This window comes from Macrobrachium rosenbergii, chromosome 50, assembly GCF_040412425.1.
Source record: "Macrobrachium rosenbergii isolate ZJJX-2024 chromosome 50, ASM4041242v1, whole genome shotgun sequence".
NCBI classification, from domain to species: Eukaryota; Metazoa; Arthropoda; class Malacostraca; order Decapoda; family Palaemonidae; genus Macrobrachium; species Macrobrachium rosenbergii.
Window position 1 is genome coordinate 38,506,963 of NC_089790.1, and position 19,439 is coordinate 38,526,401.

The following is a 19,439-nucleotide window of genomic DNA, read 5'->3' on the forward strand; positions in this document are numbered from 1 at the left end:
GTTGATTTTTGTGTTTATTTAATGTATTTTGTAAGAGGCTCAGTGGTCATTTCTTTCTAAAAGTTTGTATTAAATATTAAGGTTTTATTTTCGGTTTTACTTTATCCTTCTTGATTCCATCTCTGTATTGTTGCTACTAATTGCACAGAACAATTGTGTATGTTTGATATAAAGTTAATATATATATATATATATATATATATATATATATATATATATATATATATATATATATATATATATTGAATTTATCACATCACCGTGATTCATTGCCTCAGAAAGCATATATATAATATATGTGAAAATTTATTATTTCATGAGAGCATTTATGCATAAGTGTATGGGTATTTTATTATATGAATATTTTTTATATGAATGCATTCATAGGCATCAGCCTGATTCATGGTAACAAATCTGGTTTCTCACCTTTGAGAGAAGTTTTCTAGGTATTTGTATTAGATACACTGTAGAAAGCATATGTTACCTTTATTAGATAAGATTTTACACGTCCTTTTTTGGAAAACTCCGTTATAGAACTATTGACCATACCGTGTTAAAAGCAGAATTCAGCCGTTATATCTAATGAAAGCAATGCAATAGTAGAGAGAATTTGCTTGTTTTGAGGAATAACCGGTCATTTACAGTATACAATTTTACTTCCTAATTCGTTTAGAAATACAACTGTGGACACAACAGCTCCGGCAGCAAGAAGAAAGAAAGGGCCTGTCAGATGGGCCATTGTTAAACTTCCAGCTCCGTCTCCGCCCTCATTATTCTCCACTTCGACCATTTCGTTGTTCTTTAGGAGTGTCTCCCGGTACTCTCTTTGTTTCTTCAGACTCTTTCTCCTGGCTATCTCTATTTCATCATTATACCATTTCTCCATCAATCCCGCCTGTGAAGAAAAGTGACTGATGCAGCAACTGACTGGTAAACAGTGTGGGGTGAATACCTGATTTTTCTGAAAGTTAAATCTCGCTCGTTCTGCTGTGACAGGACTCTCTCTCTCTCTCTCTCTCTCTCTCTCTCTCTCTCTCTCTCTCTCTAGTGAACTATATATAGTAGACACTTTGATTTCATAGAGTAATTATAACATCTGTAAGAAATGATACTACTAGATATGTGAAAGCGTGACAGCTGAATAAATAAGAAAAAAAATAGTCACTAAATAACATTTAGAACATATAACACTATCCGTAACAGAAGCAGACATGAAAATTAACACTAAATAAAGGATAATACCTCAACAACCGACATGATGATGTCATCCAAGAGGGGAAGGAAAGGTAAGTCATGAGGAACAGGCATGCATGCAGGGAAGTGGACAATTTTCTTCTTCCCGATGTAGAGAGCAGTTGTCCCGTCTGGCTTCGTGAATTTGTCTACCAACACATGATTCATATGTTTCAAGAAATCAACATGGGCCGACCTGTGTAAAAGATAAGAAAAATTAGCTTCTTAACTACACCTGTCCCTATTAACCACCTCCTTATTATAAAGAATAACCATGGCAAAACCATTTTACAGTTGTAGCAGTTATTAGTGTTATTGTGGAGACACTCAGCCATCTCAACTTACAAAGCCCTTCTCCACCATGCTTTTAACAGGTCCTCTTCCCCCTACCCCAATAGACGAACTAGCAAGCACGTAGCTCGCCGCTTAGGCTAACAAATGTACAACGGGTTTTCAGTGAACATATATAAAGAGTTTCCCCATATTTGGGAACTGTATCCAGGACCATATTGGACCAGGCACGAAGGAGTGGTTATCACACACACAGACACACACACACATATATATACAGTATATATGTATATATATATATATATATATATATATATATATATATATATATATATATATATATATATATATATATATATATATATATATATATATATATATGTGTGTGTGTGTGTGTGTGTGTGTGTGTGTGTGTGTGTGTGTGTGTGTGTGTGTGTTACAGTGAGACTGTGAAACCAGGGATTCCACGAAATCCATGAAATGTTCAGGGAATTCGTGAAATCACCAATTCACTTACGGACATTTGATCTCCGAGGGGCTAGTACTAAACACGTCGAAACAGTGATTCATCTACACTGTTTAACCATGTTTAGTACTAGCCCCTCGGGGATCAAATGTTCTTAGGTGAATTGGTGACTTCACGAATTCCCTGAAAATTTCAGGCATTAGAATATAATTATTAACCGTGCAGATCATATTACATAAAAGAATGTCAAGAAAAATTTCATTGCTGAAAAAAGTACAAATCATCTTCAGAAATTCTCTTGAGATCGCTATGAGGTAGTCAAGGAGGCAACTAAAGTTTGAATAATTTGTTTAAAAATCATACATTATAACTGACACATTATCTAAAACTTCCTGTCAAAAATTATATATCGAAACTGTGGGCAGCTTCATTTACGAATTCAAATGTTCGGAAGAGGCATACAAGCAATCCCCTCGATAAAAGTTAGATTAGCCTCCCGATGATCACCTTGGGAAGTCGCTGCTAGCCCATCGGAACGAGGGGAACCACACTCCAGCACATGAAATATCATGGTATCCTTACTACGTTATCCTTACTACGTCACCTCTATCCGCAGAAGGCACGACTAGCTAGCGCCACCGGGTAGTAACACTGAGAACTATATCCACTCCAGGATCATTGTCCTAAGATCACCCCTACGAACCCCTTACAACCAGCAGGAACAAGATGCCCTCAAATGAATGAACAAAAAGGTTAGTGGAAACTATGGAGTTTTGATATTAAAAGGGAACCAACAGGCATTCGGCCTTCCAGCAATAACTATAACACTCTGGTCTCTGACCTATCTTGACAATTTTTTTTTTTTTAGCGTTATGCCTGCATGGTTGCCCAGTCTTTATAGTAACTATAAGTCCTATTCTGTTTGGTGGTCAGAGTCCAAAGGTCCACATAAAGCATCTTAACACCTTACCAGTCCTAGGGTAGTCTAAACCAATCAACCACAACTACAGTAGAATAACCATTGCCATATCGGTTTGTTTTTAGAATTGTTTGATTGAAAGAAATTAGAAATAGGTACCTTGATAACTGAATCAGAGATGTTATCTAGCTTAAAATGAATTCAAGGAACGTTGTTCAGAAGTAATGTTAGAGTTCCTTTGAGATATAGAAAATTGATAGAAAATTGGAAGACTGTTGTCGCAAAACCATCAACAATTGCTGTAATAGGAATGCATACATACATATATATATATATATATATATATATATATATATATATATATATATATATATATATATATATATATATATATATATATATGTGTGTGTGTGTGTGTGTGTGTGTGTGTGTATGTATATATATATATATATATATATATATATATATATATATATATATATATATATATATATATATATATATATATATATATATATATGCATTAAGCAGTGGGCAACTTCCCTAAATATGGGGCTCTGGAATAAAAGGCATTAATTACTGGCGTATTAATTTTTTTAACCTGTGAATCTCCGTGTATATGTTTACTCGAATTCGTTGTACCATTTTACGTAAGCATCGACAGCAAACACTAGAGATTGCTCTAAAGAAGCTAGGCATTCGATACAATGTGTCTTCAGTAAAACAAGAATTTCCTAGAATCACAAGACGTACCAAAAGCACTTAAACACCTTACCTTTTGTTGTCTACCGCCGTTTGCATTCCCACAGATGTTTCATAGCCGATTTCCATCAAATCGCCCAGTTTCTTGTAAGGGGGATAATCCGAAACCATGAAGAACACTTTTGTGGAGTGCAAGTAGTTCTCGGCTGTAACCCTAAACCAAAGAAGAGATCATAAAGAGGCTAGAACGTTGTGGAGGCTCTTTGGCACTCTCTCATAGAAGAATAATTTATTTAACGACAAAATAGAATAATCTAATTAACAGCTACACAAATGATTTGATGGTTCATTATATCATTTGACTACTTAGCATACATGAAGAGAAGCAAGCAAAATTTAGACATCTTTTTTTTGCAGCAAAGGAAGAGTTTATTGTATAGGATATAAGTGCATAAAGCAGATATCAAAAGTTTTTTGACGATGAGCTAGTTTTGTTGTTCTTTTAAAAGTATATTCACAAAAGTTTAAAGATATGAACAAAACTTTAGAAAATGCATCAAATTCATTCTTTATGTTGAAAAAGCAAGAAGGAAATGGTTATGCAGCTGAAGCCTAGTTATAACAAGAAGTCTCAATGACCTTTCTCATTAAGTCATGATAATTTGATCTATTAAACCAGAAAAGAAACATTATGCGATTTAGGAAAACAAGGGAAAGCAGGGAGTTTCTCATCCTTAAAGTAAATGCTACTTAATGATCAAACTATTGAATTGAGACCTTCCACATTTTCCGTTGAAATGCAAATCCTAATATACACACAATGACTTGGGAGTCGGGGCAACGTTAGACAATCTGCAGTAGCTGCTCTGATGAGAATGATATTCAGTTCTTTGAGACCCACTCTACTCCCAGACTTAAAACACCGCTAGATATGAGTGTTTCAGTTCTTTTTTATCATCTTAGTGATTTCAGAAACAGCATCAGATGAGATCAGGAAATGGTGTATGGCAATGAAATCGATCGAGACAAGATCTTTCTTACTTATTTCGGAAAATCAAGAAAGAGCACGAAAACAAGTAGGGCTGAAAATTGTTCTGTAATATTAAGATGTCCATGGTGAATGTCAGTGATAAAACTCGGCGAAAGCTTGATCAGTATGGAAAGTGAGACTAGTAATTAAAGAAAGAAACTTATAATTAGTGCACAAGAAGAGGTGCAGATAAAAGCTTACCTAACAGGACATGTCACATGATAACAGGTGTCAAATAGAATAGAATATTATTTCCCAGACTTCCTGATAGATATAAATAAGTAATGAGTGAGTCAAATATAGAAAACTCTAGTCAGTCTTGTTGGATGAAGCAGCAGGACAATGGTTAGAGGGAAACTTAGTCATCATCTTTGGGAATTGAGGGAGGCTAATAAACTTAATAATACCTTCTCTAAAATTATGGAATTCCTAATAAACATCTCTCACTAATTTGCTATAATTTTTTACCTCATTATTAGAATTTGTTATTATTCATTAGCAAAAAAAAAATATACTTTTATATTTAAACTTGACCTTCATCATCCTTTATCATCTTCAAGGATCTTAACACTGAGTAGGCTTTGTAAACTGAAATGGTAGAAGGGATAGTATTTGTAAGTCTGAGTAACATAGTTAACAGTAGACAACTTGTATGGACTAGTCACAGGAAGTAAGAAACAAACACTAGTGGTTTTATCGAATTTGGAAGATTTAGTAGCATCAGACTGAAAGCGAAGATAAGTTTTCATAATTATTATGGAAGACTGGAAAATGAAGATCTATCGATGGGACAAAGGGATGTGACAGAGGTAAAGTGTCCAACAATCTCCTCAGAAAAGAGGTAATGATACCTTAGAAGGTACTGAAAACTAAATGTCGGTGAGGTTCTTAGGTTTGATGTAACAAGGTTGGGAAGTAATAGACAAAGAACATGAGCTATTCATATATATTGTGGGAGGAAGTTGGGCATGTAAGGACAACGTTAATATACTGACTTTTCTTTATGTACATAAAACTGAAGTTATCCAACAAAAGTGTATCAGACCCATTCAGAACCCAAATAACATAGTTTTGAGGTCTAAATTCTACTGCCTATGGTGAATAATACTCACTGGGGTATTTCGCAAATTGACGTTTTTTCCGTAAACTATTGTTTTTACAAAGCACTTGAAATCTCATTTCTTGTCATAAATTCCAGCAGCGTTCGGCTATGTTATTGTCTACAAAATGCCTTCGTCCTTATCAAAAATAATAATGAACAAAAGTCTCTTCCAGGAATCTACTGGAATACAACCATTGGGAAGTAGTACTTAATCGTGGACCATTTTGTATTCTTGTTGAATGAATACCTGTAAAATCTAGAGGAAGATCAAATATAAAACTACAACTCACTTATCAACAATATGAACCAATTCCTCTACTGTTTCTGCTCTAGATGGCGAACTGGGCATCATGAGGTAGGCTTTAAGGTTAGCTTTGTACAATGAGCTGATAATAAATATGAAAGTCAGCCAAGACATCATCATTATGCGCCCAGTGGCAGATATAGGAAGAAGGAAATTGAAGTTCTGGTCTAACATAGTGGCTACGAGATCATATCCAGCCACCCCCACGGCACCAAACATGGAGGAAACTTTGTCCTTTTCCTTTACATAGAGAACCTAAAAGCAAGAAAAGAATTGCAGTATTACATAGAAAGTTTGAATATTGTAAATTATATTTAAAGGCTGTTTTGGAGATGCCTCTTCATTTAAATCTGTCACCTTTCCTAGATCAAACATTTCAAATCGCACAGTTCACATAAAATGAGAGCATCGATACACATCCGGCTAGTAGCCGGCTGCGTGAAATTAAGCAATCTTAATACCAGACAGGGCTATCAGCTTTCGCGTTTTAGAAGCTCAAGAGAAAATAGTACAGAACCGTGGTGCGAGGTGCAAGACATTTTTTTTTTATTGTATGCAAGCAATGAATTCATTCCTTAGTGTCTTTTCACAAAGATATACAAAATCACTTCTTATGGACAAATCTATTTAGAATATTGGCTGTTCGACAAGTCTGGAACAAATTATTGACAAGTTATACATGTTTCAACACAGTATCCAGTAGACGGAAAAAAAAACAGAAAACCCTTAAGATACATTATTCATGAAACATGAAAATACATACAAGTTCAAAAATGTTATATGATTTACTATTATATATATATATATATATATATATATATATATATATATATATATATATATATACAATATATATATATATATATATATATATATATATATATATATATATATATATATATATATATATATATATATTAGCAATAAGTCACCAAACTGCACGTGACAAACGTATACGTAGGCAATCACATGAAAGGTGAAGATTAAAGACCCGGTACCAAGCGCTGTCGTGTATTGCGAACACTTCTTCGGGGTACAAAGTAAAATAAATAAATAGAGACATAGACAAGAAAACGTCACAAAACAAAGATCAAAGCCACTAACAAGCAAAAATACTTAAGAACTGAGTTTCGGTTCTTAAGTATTTTTAAAGTATTTTCACTTATTGTTTGGTAAGGTTCTTCGTTGGACTGGTCGGTACCGTTCTTTGCTAGCGCTCTGCAGGGCCCGGGTTCGAATCTCCGGCCGGCCAATGTAGAATTAGAGGAATTTATTTCTGGTGAGAGAAATTCATTTCTCGGTATAATGTGGTTCGGATTCCACAATAAGCTGTAGGCCCCGTTGCTAGGCAACCAGTTGGTTCTTAGCCACGTAAAATAAGTCTAATCCTTCGGGTCAGGCCTAGGAGAGCTGTTAATCAGCTCAGTGGTCTGGTTAAACTAAGGTATACTTAACTTATTGTTTGGTAGTGACAATTTGTTTTCTTCAAACTAGTGATTACATACAGTAACATGATGTTTTGCTTGTTAATGGTTTTGATCTTTGTTTTGTGAAGTCTTATTTACGTCCCTATTTATTTATTTTACTTTATACCCCGAAGAAGTGTAAGCAATACACGACAGCGCTTGGTACCTGGTCTTTAATTTTCACCTTTCACGTGGTTGTCTCGTGTGTATATATATATATATATATATATATATATATATATATATATATATATATATATATATATATATATATATATATATATATATATATATATATATATATATATATATATATATATATATATATATATATATATATATATATATATATATATATATATATATATATATATATATATATATATATATATATATATATATATATGTGTGTGTGTGTGTGTGTGTGTGTGCATGTATGTGTGTGTATATATACATATACATGTATATACATAAATATCCATATATACTTTAATTTAGCCTCTTTCTCCGGACTGGGGAGGCTCTAGAGGCAACACAAAGCAGTGGTCACAGCCACATTCATAGTTTAAGTGGTGAATCTTTGATGAGAGCCCTCTGAAGAAAGATTTTACATTAGCTGCTCAATACACCTACCCACAGGGCCATCGACGAAGTGTCGGGCTCCCTTAATGTACTGCAGCATTCGCCTCTATTTTGTAAGTAATCTCTCACTCCCTTTCCTTTATCTCTTCTGTTCTGCCTATGTAGCACTTCCTAGGTCTCACTGTCTTACCAACACTCGAATTGTACTTCCTGCTCATCAAATAACCGTCCTCTCTTGTTTCCACGTGACCATTCCGCATCAAAACACTAGTATTAATCACTCTTATCAATTATTCTGCTTTACTGACTTTAATATTTATTCAACATAACACTTTCTCGTTCTTTCAATCCTTCTAATTCTACGGGCAGTATGCAAACAACTCGTCTCTTGCTTTCAGCCTTTTTCTTTTATTTACTTTCAGCCTCCACATAATTATTACCATGATTTTCATAGACACTTCAGTTCTCTTCTACATTTTTTTTTTGCTACGCACCTTCCTACCTTCCATGCTTCGCCTACATGTTGATTAATCCTGTCATCATTTACATTCAGTTCTCTAACTTTCTGGTTTCCATTTGCCCTCATAAAATTATTCTTGCTCTATATACATAAAACTCTCTCTTGCAAAAACTTTAAAAATATTTTAACAGTTTTGGCATTTTCTCTTCACTATCTCCCATCAGGACTGCATTATTTGCAAACACTGATCATTCCATCGCACATACGTGACGTATTGTTTTGTTCCGAAACTTTGCAGTAAGGTCTCGTTCAACCTAAAATTTAGAATACTCGCGAAAAAATTAGATGAAATATAGTTTATGAATCAGCTGGAAATAATGGATAAAATTACAAAAATTTTAAAGGGTATCTCAAAATGCCATTAATCAGCCAAGTTACTAATTCCTTTATATACATGAAGTACTTATTACCATTTTAAATTGATTTTGAACCAGTGAATACACGGCATTTGATAATATTGTCATTATTAGTATTTGATAATATTGCCATTATAAGTCATAGCAGTAGCTGATTAAGTCATAAAATTCTCCTAGCTGGATTGCCTCATATTATTTGTAAAAATGTGTTATATCTCCATTTTTAGATATTATTTGGACAGTACAAATCTTCAATCATCGATATGGACCGATAACTATTACTCTGGAAATCCTTTAAACCAGCTCAAATATTCTCAGAATGTTTTGCAAGCACACAGGCACGGCGAAAATATTTCTTAATCTTAGATTGGTCCATGATTCTTCACTGTGACTTCTGAAGGCCAAAAATGATGGACTAAGCATGGGTCATTGATCCTGCTTCAAGAGCTGATTGGATGTTACGAATATAGATTATTTTATTTGCTGCATTCTGTTTGGAAATAAGATTTGTTTTCCCTCGAAACTAGGAATTTGAAATATAAAGTAGATTTTTTCTAAGAAGAATAAAGTTCTACAAATGCGTTATTTTGTTTAGTTGAAATTTCCGTAACTATCTGTCTGAATGTAAGTTATTAATTAAATAATTTTCTTAAATGTTCTTCAAAACACGTATTTTTATGAAATGTCACTAAGGCTTGATTTTAACCTACTTTCTTATAAAATTTGTAATTTTCGGTTTATACACTCATATGTATGTTTCCTTTCATTACGTAAATTTTGTTTTCCTTCGAATCTCGTATTTTATACTTAAAAAAAAAAAAAAGAGATTCATTACATGTACAGTTTAAATTAGAAGGTTGCTATTCTGGTCCTTAGTCCTAATGGAATTTAGGATTTATGTTCTTGGTCATTATAAACTGTAACACTTTCGCCGGAAGCTAGGCAATTGTTGAGACGTATGATGTTTCTCGATAGGAAAATACTTAACAGATTTATGACGCAAGTGTAATTACAGCCCCCGTAGAAATGAGATATTTATTTTCGATTCATATATGGGAATGTCGTTAACAAACAAAATTTCAATAATGGGAAACATAAACTATCCTTCATTGCACCAATATCAGTTTTCTCAAGTATTTCTTATGCGAAAAATTTCCTCATTAAGGAGTTACTACCGTTTTTGTGGAAGCGATTCTGTTTGCTAAGTATCTTATAGTGATCTCTTTATAGAAAAAATAACTAGGATTCCCTATTGAGAATAATACTTAGCAACAGCATATACTGGTATTTGTAAACTGATAAGTATTTCCTTTCATTTTTCGCACACGTGATGCAAGATCACTAAAAGAACAGAAATTTGAGAAGGTTAGTACGTTTTTCATTAACAATGATATGAATGCGAACTTCTAGAAGTTGGTCTACTACAGAGTATTTGTTTTTCTTTTCTTTCTTGACGCTGTAAGTACACGCACATCACCACTGGGCGTAGATTTTATTCATTACCTAGCAACGGATATTATTGAGGAACGATTATCAACACGTTTGCATCCCAGCGTATCTGGGCTTTGACTGAAGCCAAGCAGTGTTGCAGCATTCCACTTCGGAAATCTACTGTACCACCCTCTCACCTTAATTCATTATTGGAGTTATATAAGATAAGGTGTTCATTCCCCAAGCACTAGAAATTCATACATAATTATCTGTAAACTCACAAATTCAGAATTAAACATCGTACATATTATTTCTCGTAAAACTACAAAAAAAGTAAGCGAAGGAATATAAGAAATACGAGATCTAAATCTATACCATAATGTTTTACCTACTATATCGGAGCATTAAGTAAATACATTATTCACATTGTAATTTTAGAGTAACATATCAAGGTAGCATTAAACCTATAGCAGGGCCACGCACAAAAAGAAACATTAAACCAAAAGAAATTGTGATACTCTCTATTTTTCTTTTGCCTTACTATTATTTTAAATACCAGGCTGTAATTGAACAGTATTATCTTAGTATTAGACAATAATTTTTGTTTCGTAAGACTTGATTGTAGGCAAAACATTTTAGAATTTCATTCAGTATAAGTATATTCTTCGTGTTTTGCTTTTGAGTAATAATAATAATAATAATAATAATAATAATAATAATAATAATAATAATAATATAATAATAATAATAATAATAATAATAATAATAATAATAATAATAATAAAATAGTATTTTATGAATTACAATCAGCTTAAGTGTAACAGTGTATTTGTCGTGTTTTCCATAGATTAATAATAATAATAATAATAATAATAATAATAATAATAATAATAATAATAATAATAATAATAATAATAATAATAATAATAATAATAATAATAATAGCAACTTACCAAAGCTAGAGCCAAAGTTGAAAAACCCCAAGAAATGAAAAGGCCTAGCCATGTCTCGTTTGCCAGTGGCAAAAACAGACCAGACCAATGGGGTTTTGCGGGCGTTGCAGCCATGCTGAAGGCAAAATAAGCGTTCTCATACACGACGGTCATGTCATGCGTCACAAGGTGATCTGGAACCAACTCCCAGTAAACAGGAGATATGTATGCAACCCGGTCTATCACGAACTGCAGCACCTGCAATAATTTGGGAATAAACTAGCTAAGATAAGCGGGTGTTAGGGCTCATGCATACACGCGCATACATACATACATACATACATACATACACACACACACACACACACACACACACACACACACACACACACACACACATATATATATATATATATATATATATATATATATATATATATATATATATATATATATATATATATATATATATATATATATATATATATATATATATATATATATATATATATATATATATGTAATGTTAGTTGGCAGTTTCTAAAAACTTGAACGTATATCCAAATCGGAGGCGAATACATATCCCAGAAGTCTTTAAGATATTTTATAAAAAGATAAGGAGCAACGTTTCAAGACGAGCGTCTCATTCTCAACCTAAAAGGGAACCAACATAAAATTGATACTAGTCTTAATTGATAAAAATAAGTTATAAAAGTGACTAAAATCTACATTAGGTTAAAAGGAAGGAAACAAACCATCATATAGGGAGAAGGGAACATAAAGACTATATGGGAACCAACCAGAACAGTAGAACTCACGTCTTGGTACTAATTTTTATAGTCATTGTTTTTTTAAAGTTTACAATAAATTCAATATCTACTCTTTTGCATCGAGTATTTCCAATAACTTCCTGTTTGATCTCGTTTTACATCGAAATTGCATTTTTTATAAGTATTTTAAAGATTATTGCTTTCTTGCTTCTTTGCTTTACGGGCATGTTTTTAAATTTGTTAACAAAGGTTTTATTCCTAAGATAAGATCAGTATACCTACAGCACCTAAACTGCCCTTCTATGCAAGCCTTCCTTTGATTCATGATGAGTACTTTTATAAAGAATTATGAGGTCTTATTTCTAATTATCCCCCTGCCATTAAAGTTAATATCATTCCCACTAATCCAATTACAATCGGAAGTCTTTTCAAATTTAAAGGCAGCCTTAGTCCCTTGATAGCCTCAGGTGTCGTATTTAAATTCGATTGCCCTAAATATAGTCAGGGGACTAGCGTGGGATAGACACTGAGGTTTTTAAAAATGCGAATCGATTGTCATATAAGTTATCGAACTGGTGTCAAATTAAATAATTCTGAGTTCTCTAATATCCGAGACAATGCAAAAAAATGCAAACATATCCAGCGCAAAAATTTTAAAATTCTGGGCAGGGCACCGAACCACCAAATGCTGACAATTTTAGAGTCAATATCTATAAAACAGGCCGCTCCGCACTTAAGCGCCCTGTCTTCTTCGGCACCTTTGTACCTCACGTGAGTCCTGCTGGTCTGGTTGTGCTCCCATATATCGTAGTCACTCTGTTCCCTTCTCCCTTTCTGATGGTTTATTCCTTTCCATATTTTCTTAATGAATTATCTTAAAGATGCGTGGGATATGTCTTCTCCTACCCTGATTATATATATATATATATATATATATATATATATATATATATATATATATATATATATATATATATATATACATATACATATTCACTGAACTTTTTACTCCGTAGGTTCAACTTGATTTATTTAATGAATGACCATTCAGCTAAGATTTGTTCGCGTTTTCTTGAATGCGTGCATGATCTAAAACTAACCTACAATTCAACCAACATTTCAAGAACAGTATGTAAATGACCTCTTCCCATGTTTTAGCAGGCATAAGATAAGACGTGAAGTTTAGCTTGTCCTCCATTGCATGCAACAGCATGCCATCACTGCCGTACATAATGGTCTTTTCTGTTCCGTCGGCCTCGGTCTCGACTCGGGCCATGAAATGAGGTGTGTGCTCCAGGCTTGTCACGTTGATGACTCCACCGTGGAAACTAATAGATGAGAAAGAATAATGCATATAATATTTGAGCTAATATATATTAATTATTCTTTTATGAGTTTTCAATACAGTATAATACACACACGAGCATACACTCACTCACACACACGTACGCATATATATATATATATATATATATATATATATATATATATATATATATATATATATATATATATATATATATATATATATATATATATATAATAAAGGAAGAAACGGTCAAAACGTACACATCAAGGAACAAGGAAAACGAAGATCTCCATTTTCACAAATTTATTTGCTGACGTTTCATGCCACTTGTCACATTTTCAAGGTTAAAAAAAATAATAAAAAAACAATTGATCAAAGATAGAATCACTGTATTGAAAATTTGGCAATTTTAACATTCATAAAGACTGCAATGCAGCATTAAAAATGGTAATAAATAAAAAAAAAAAATCATAGGTCAAGGGCACACTGACAGACTCACTAAGCAGAGGGAAGTGTAAATAGTAAAATAAACAGAAAACATGTACTAAAGAAAGAATAAGCAATATATAACTGGGTTGATGACAACTGTGCATTTAACAAGGGAACAGTTCGCATTATAACAAAAGACTCCAGGACTGTTAGGTTGGGATGGTTGGAGACCCAACCTACTATTGTAAAGTCTTCAACTCTGATGTTTCTTTTACACTGGAAAGCATGATTTCTGATGCTAAAGGCCTCTGGATTAGATAATTTGAGAGTATTTAAACCCTTAACAACCTTCTCGGACCCCTACATATGTTCTATGATTATACTTTGGGCGTGTATTTTGTACAACGTTGGATGTGAAAAGGGGGCTGACAGTCATTCACAGTAAAAAACAAACTAATAGTCAGAGGATTCTTTGGTATCAATTTTACATTCAAAGCAGGAATTTTTTTTTCTGAAATAGAGAAATGCAGTTCCTTATAAAATTGATCATCATTTAGGAAAGGAAATATCAAAAAAAAATCTCCCTTTTGGCGCTGTCAGCACTGGTCAGGAAAGTCTCTTAATCAAATTATCTCTGAGCTATTTGTAAAAGAGATTAACTGGGTAACAATTTTGATTCAGGTAAGTGTCTCTTTATGAAATAAGGACCAATTGGATGTATGACTAAATGCCCTTTGGAGAAGGGTAGAAATAGTATTTAATTTAAATAAAAAAAAAGAAAAAAAACAAGAACTATAAATATCATACCTAATCCTGTAAAAATTGTCTTGTGCAATACACCTGTAATAAAACCATGAATATCCATGGATACCATTATATCAAGAAAGGAAAGTTGATTATCAGTTTCTATCTCCAAAATGACTTTAATATTAGGTTGCAGTTCTTTGACAAACTGTAAAAATGATTCAGCGTTGTGTGCTCATGTCCAAATGGCATTTGGTAAGGAAACTCTCTCAATCCACGTGCCTCTGAGCTGTTTGTGAAAAGGTTAACTGGGTAAATTGTTTTTAAACAACTTTTTAGAAGTATATCTTCATGAAATGAGGATCAGTTGGATGTATGTCCAAATGCCTTGTTAACAAACTTCAAAAACGATTCAGCGTTGTGCTCATGTTCATGATTTTTATGTTTTGCTTTCTTAAACTATGATCAGTTTCTTAAGAACTGCATTTCTCTAATTCAGAAAATGAATCCTCTATGTATTGGTTTGTTTTTTACAGTCGAGGAGCGTCGCAGCCCCCTCTTCACATCCAGCACTGCACTTACTTACACTTGTCCGAGATGTAAACATAGGACTTATGTGGGATGTATGAGGTTGTTAAGGGTACAAATAGACTCACACAGAGGCTTAATCTACTGTACAGGATACAAATTGTCTAATCCAGAGGCCCTGACATAAAAAATCATGCTTAACAATGTAAAAGCAACATCAGAGATGAAGATTTTACAATAGTAGGCTGGGTCTTCAACATCCCTACCTAACTATCCTAGAGACTATTATTATAAAAATAACTGTCCTTATGTTAATTGCCCAATTGCTGTCAGACTAGTTTTATATTGCCTTGACTTTCTTTGGTGCACGTTTTCTGTTTACTTTTAGTATTATACTTTCCTTCTGCTTGTAGAGTCTGTGTCTACATGCCCTTGACCTATGACTTTGATTTTTATTTGTTTATTTACATACCATTTTTAATGATGCATTGCCATTTTTGTGAATTTTTACATTTTTAAATTTTTGATACATTGATAATATATGTTGTGCATTTTTTTGGCCGTGAAAATGTGACAAGTGTCATAAAAATTGGCAAATAAAATTGTGAGAATGGTAGTCTTTGTTTCCCTTGTTCCATGAGCATATATATATATATATATATATATATATATATATATATATATATATATATATATATATATATATATATATATATATATGTGTGTGTGTGTGTGTGTGTGTGTGTATGTATGTATGTATGTATGTATATATATATATATATATATATATATATATATATATATATATATATATATATATATATATATATATATATATATATATATATATATATATATATATATATATATATATATATATATATATATATATATATATATATATATATTGTAGGTGATCGCCTTTGTGGCAGTGACTCCTTTGATACTGACTTTTTCATATTTTCTCACTTCTACTTTCAGTCTTCCTCAAAATTCTGGATAAGGAAACACAGTCGGGGTGTGGTTTCCATTTATTTCACTAGCTACCATACGTTTCGCCTGTCTTGCAGGCTTTGTCAAGCAAGAAGTAAGGTACAATAATAACCTCCATTCCATTTATAGCTCTAAGAGGACGGCAGTTTAGGTCTGGGGCGGTTGCTTTACTTTTATTTACAATGCTTAGTTTCCTAGGGGGTGTTTAATTATTTACATCATATTTAATTATTTACATCATATTTACATAATATGTTAGTATTCAATGTAACAACATTATTGCATTAGTTTTACATTCTACTTCTAATTATACTAATAAAATTATTAATTTCTTTGTCTGCGGTATTTGGGTGGGACTTGTTTTGGAGGTGGCCTTGACCCTGTCAAATGTCAGGGGCAGTGGGAGGGCAGGGCTCTTTATCCTAGGCTTGTTTGTTGTTATACACAGCTTCCGTTATTGTGATGTCCCGATATGTATTGCGTTTGTATTTTATTCTGGTGTTGTCTATCAGTTCTTGTTATGATGCTTTCTTCTTGTGTTTGTCTGTGTAGAGTTGCAAGATGGCTCCCATAATCCTGTGCGCCATTAATAGCCGTCTAAGTGTAGTCGATGTCCTACTGATGTAGCTTTCACTGGAAGGTCTGCATTCCTCCTCTGGGGAAATACATTCATAAGCTACATTGATATTTATCTCCTTCGGCGTGGGACAACAGGTGCTTTTTTTTTCATTGCAAGTGATGCCAGTAGGTTGAGCTTGCAATATACCTGTATATTTATGTTGGTGTAGGGGGCTCGAGGCTTAGCTTCTTTCTTCATCTGGATGATGTTGCTGTTGCCGTTGTAGGCTATTCGCTGTTAAAATTAGTCTGGTAATATATTGTTATCTGTTGTCCTCGGACAACAGATAACAACATACTACCATACTAATTTTAACAACGAATACAGACAAAATGAAAAAATGGAAGGAGATAAGGCCCTGCCCCCCCACCACCCCAGGGGCAGGAGACAAGGTCAAGGTCACGCCAATACAAGCCCCGCCCAAATACCACAGACGATGTTGTTGTTGTTTTAGATTTAGCTGGCCTTGTGCCAGCACCGGCTCTTGCTCCTAGAGCAGCTCGTAACTCTATGTTGATGATGAGTCGAAGAAACTGATAATTTTATTAGTAAAATACATGAACTAAAAGCAGAATGTAAAACTAATGCAATAATATAGTTACACTAAATAATGACGTTATGCAAAAATAGTGTGAGTAATTAAACATCCCTCCAGAAAACTAAGCATTGTAAATAAAAGTAATAGCAACCCCTAAACCCAAATTGCCGTCCTCTTAGAACTATAAATGGAATGGAGGATGTTATTGTACCTTAGTTCTTGCTTGACAAAGCCTGCGACACAGGCGAAACGTGGTAGCAAGTGAAATAAATGGAAACCTCCCCGACTGCGTGTCCTTATCCAGAACTTTGAAGAAAGACTGAAAGTAGAAGTGAGAAAATATGAAAAAGTCAACATCAAAGAAGTCAATGCCACAAAGGCGATCTCCTACAACGGAAATTGTCAAAGAGAAAAACTCTGACTGCCAAACGCGCGCGCACACACACACACACATATATACATATATATATTTATATATATATATATATATATATATATATATATATATATATATATATATATATAATATATATATTGAACAGATGTCGGCAAAGAAGCATAAAAATGAAATAAAAGCAACGATTTTGAGTTTTACTACAGAGATTTAGCGATGTACATAGTTGATTCAGAAGATTATGAAACGTTGTCTTAATATAGTAGATGCCAAATCTTCAAGTTCATTGTAAGTTAGTTCTAAAGCAAAGGGATAGTGAAACAGAACTCTTCGCGTGACTATTTGAAACGAAGGAAAGAGTTCAAATATCTGAAATTAAATCTGAGAGATTGAAACAATTTCTAAACCTAGTAAAAACTCTCCCTTGTTTAAGGAAAACGGTCTCTCGGTGACCTTGACCATCCATCACGAAAAAGCCTTTTTCACTCCTAATTAAGTGACGAAGGGAATCTTCGGTGGATGATTGGGGATGTGGCATCACACATGTAACGCTTCTCTTTATTATGACTGAAGAATGACATCGGTCAATAATCGTTAGAAACAGCGTAATCCTAAATTGGTTACCTTGAGAGACATTTTATTAAATCTACCCATCAAAGAGCATCCTGTTTTAATTTATATTTGCCATCGGAATGATAAGATTGACACCGTTCATAAATAACAATAATGTAGCTTGAACCCTCTTTTAGAGTACCTAGAGTACTGCAAACCTCGTTAAATGAATTTATCCAACAGTCACCATACCGACAGGAACTGTTTGATTACAGCGCAAAAATTTGAAATGACTACTTCTTTCAAGGACACTCAAATAACCTTACTTTCTATATTTATCGGGGAACAACTGTCGTTTTTCATACACATTGAGTTCTTGGTGATAAGCAGCCAACTTTATGACTCGAGGTCCACTGGGACTAAATGGGTATGAAGAATTAAAGAAATTATCACCTGTAAGATGATGCAATAATAAAGCCTGGATGGATAAACGAGTTAAATAATTTCTGATTGGTAAATACACCGAGATATCCAAAATCTTTTAGATTTCTCTTAACAAACTCTAAACAAATTTTCTAAAACAAACTCAAAAGAATTTTTTTATTATCAAATGACATTTTTTGCAATTTAAGGGTGGATATAATCTCATTCACCATATTCTAGAAACTAAATTTAACAATTATTGACTTTCTGAATATCTCTCTCTTGATAATTTAAAGAAAACTGTATCTTAGTATTAAAATGACATGGTTGGTTCATTGATGAAACGTTGTTTAATAAGAACAGAAATGCTGGAGATCATTGATAAGTTTACTGCAAAGGGAAGTAAGACTCTATAAAAACGAAAAAAGTTCAAATGTTTGAAATAAATCTAGAGATTGAAACAATTTCTAAACCTATATAAAAACTATATTGTTTAAGGAAAACGGACTCTCGGTACCTACCATCCATCACGAAAAATTTTCATATAATTTAGTGACGATAAACCTTATGGATGACTATATGTGGCATCACACATGTAACGTTTCTCTTTATTATGACTGAAGAATGATATCGGTCAATAATCGTTATAAACATAATATAAATTGGTTATATTATAGACATTTATTAAATCTACCCATCAAATATCATCCTTTTTTAATTTATATTTATCGGAATGATAAGATTGACACCGTTCATAAATAACAATAATGTATCAAACGCTCTTTTAGAGTACGTAGGAATACTGC

The 19,439-nt window shown here is 33.1% G+C and overlaps 1 protein-coding gene across 1 annotated transcript; it reads right to left on the bottom strand.

Annotated features, from left to right (window-relative positions):
- Positions 1-470: 470 nt before the first annotated feature.
- Positions 471-19,161, bottom strand: LOC136832858 (ionotropic receptor 21a-like). Its single transcript, XM_067094520.1, has 8 exons — positions 19,155-19,161; positions 18,537-18,663; positions 13,246-13,432; positions 11,356-11,592; positions 6,034-6,302; positions 3,685-3,825; positions 1,243-1,429; positions 471-895 (listed from the first exon to the last, which is right to left on the bottom strand). Exons 1-8 carry the CDS (start codon positions 19,159-19,161, stop codon positions 635-637), a joined length of 1,416 nt encoding a protein of 471 aa, XP_066950621.1. The 3' UTR covers positions 471-634.
- Positions 19,162-19,439: the final 278 nt, after the last annotated feature.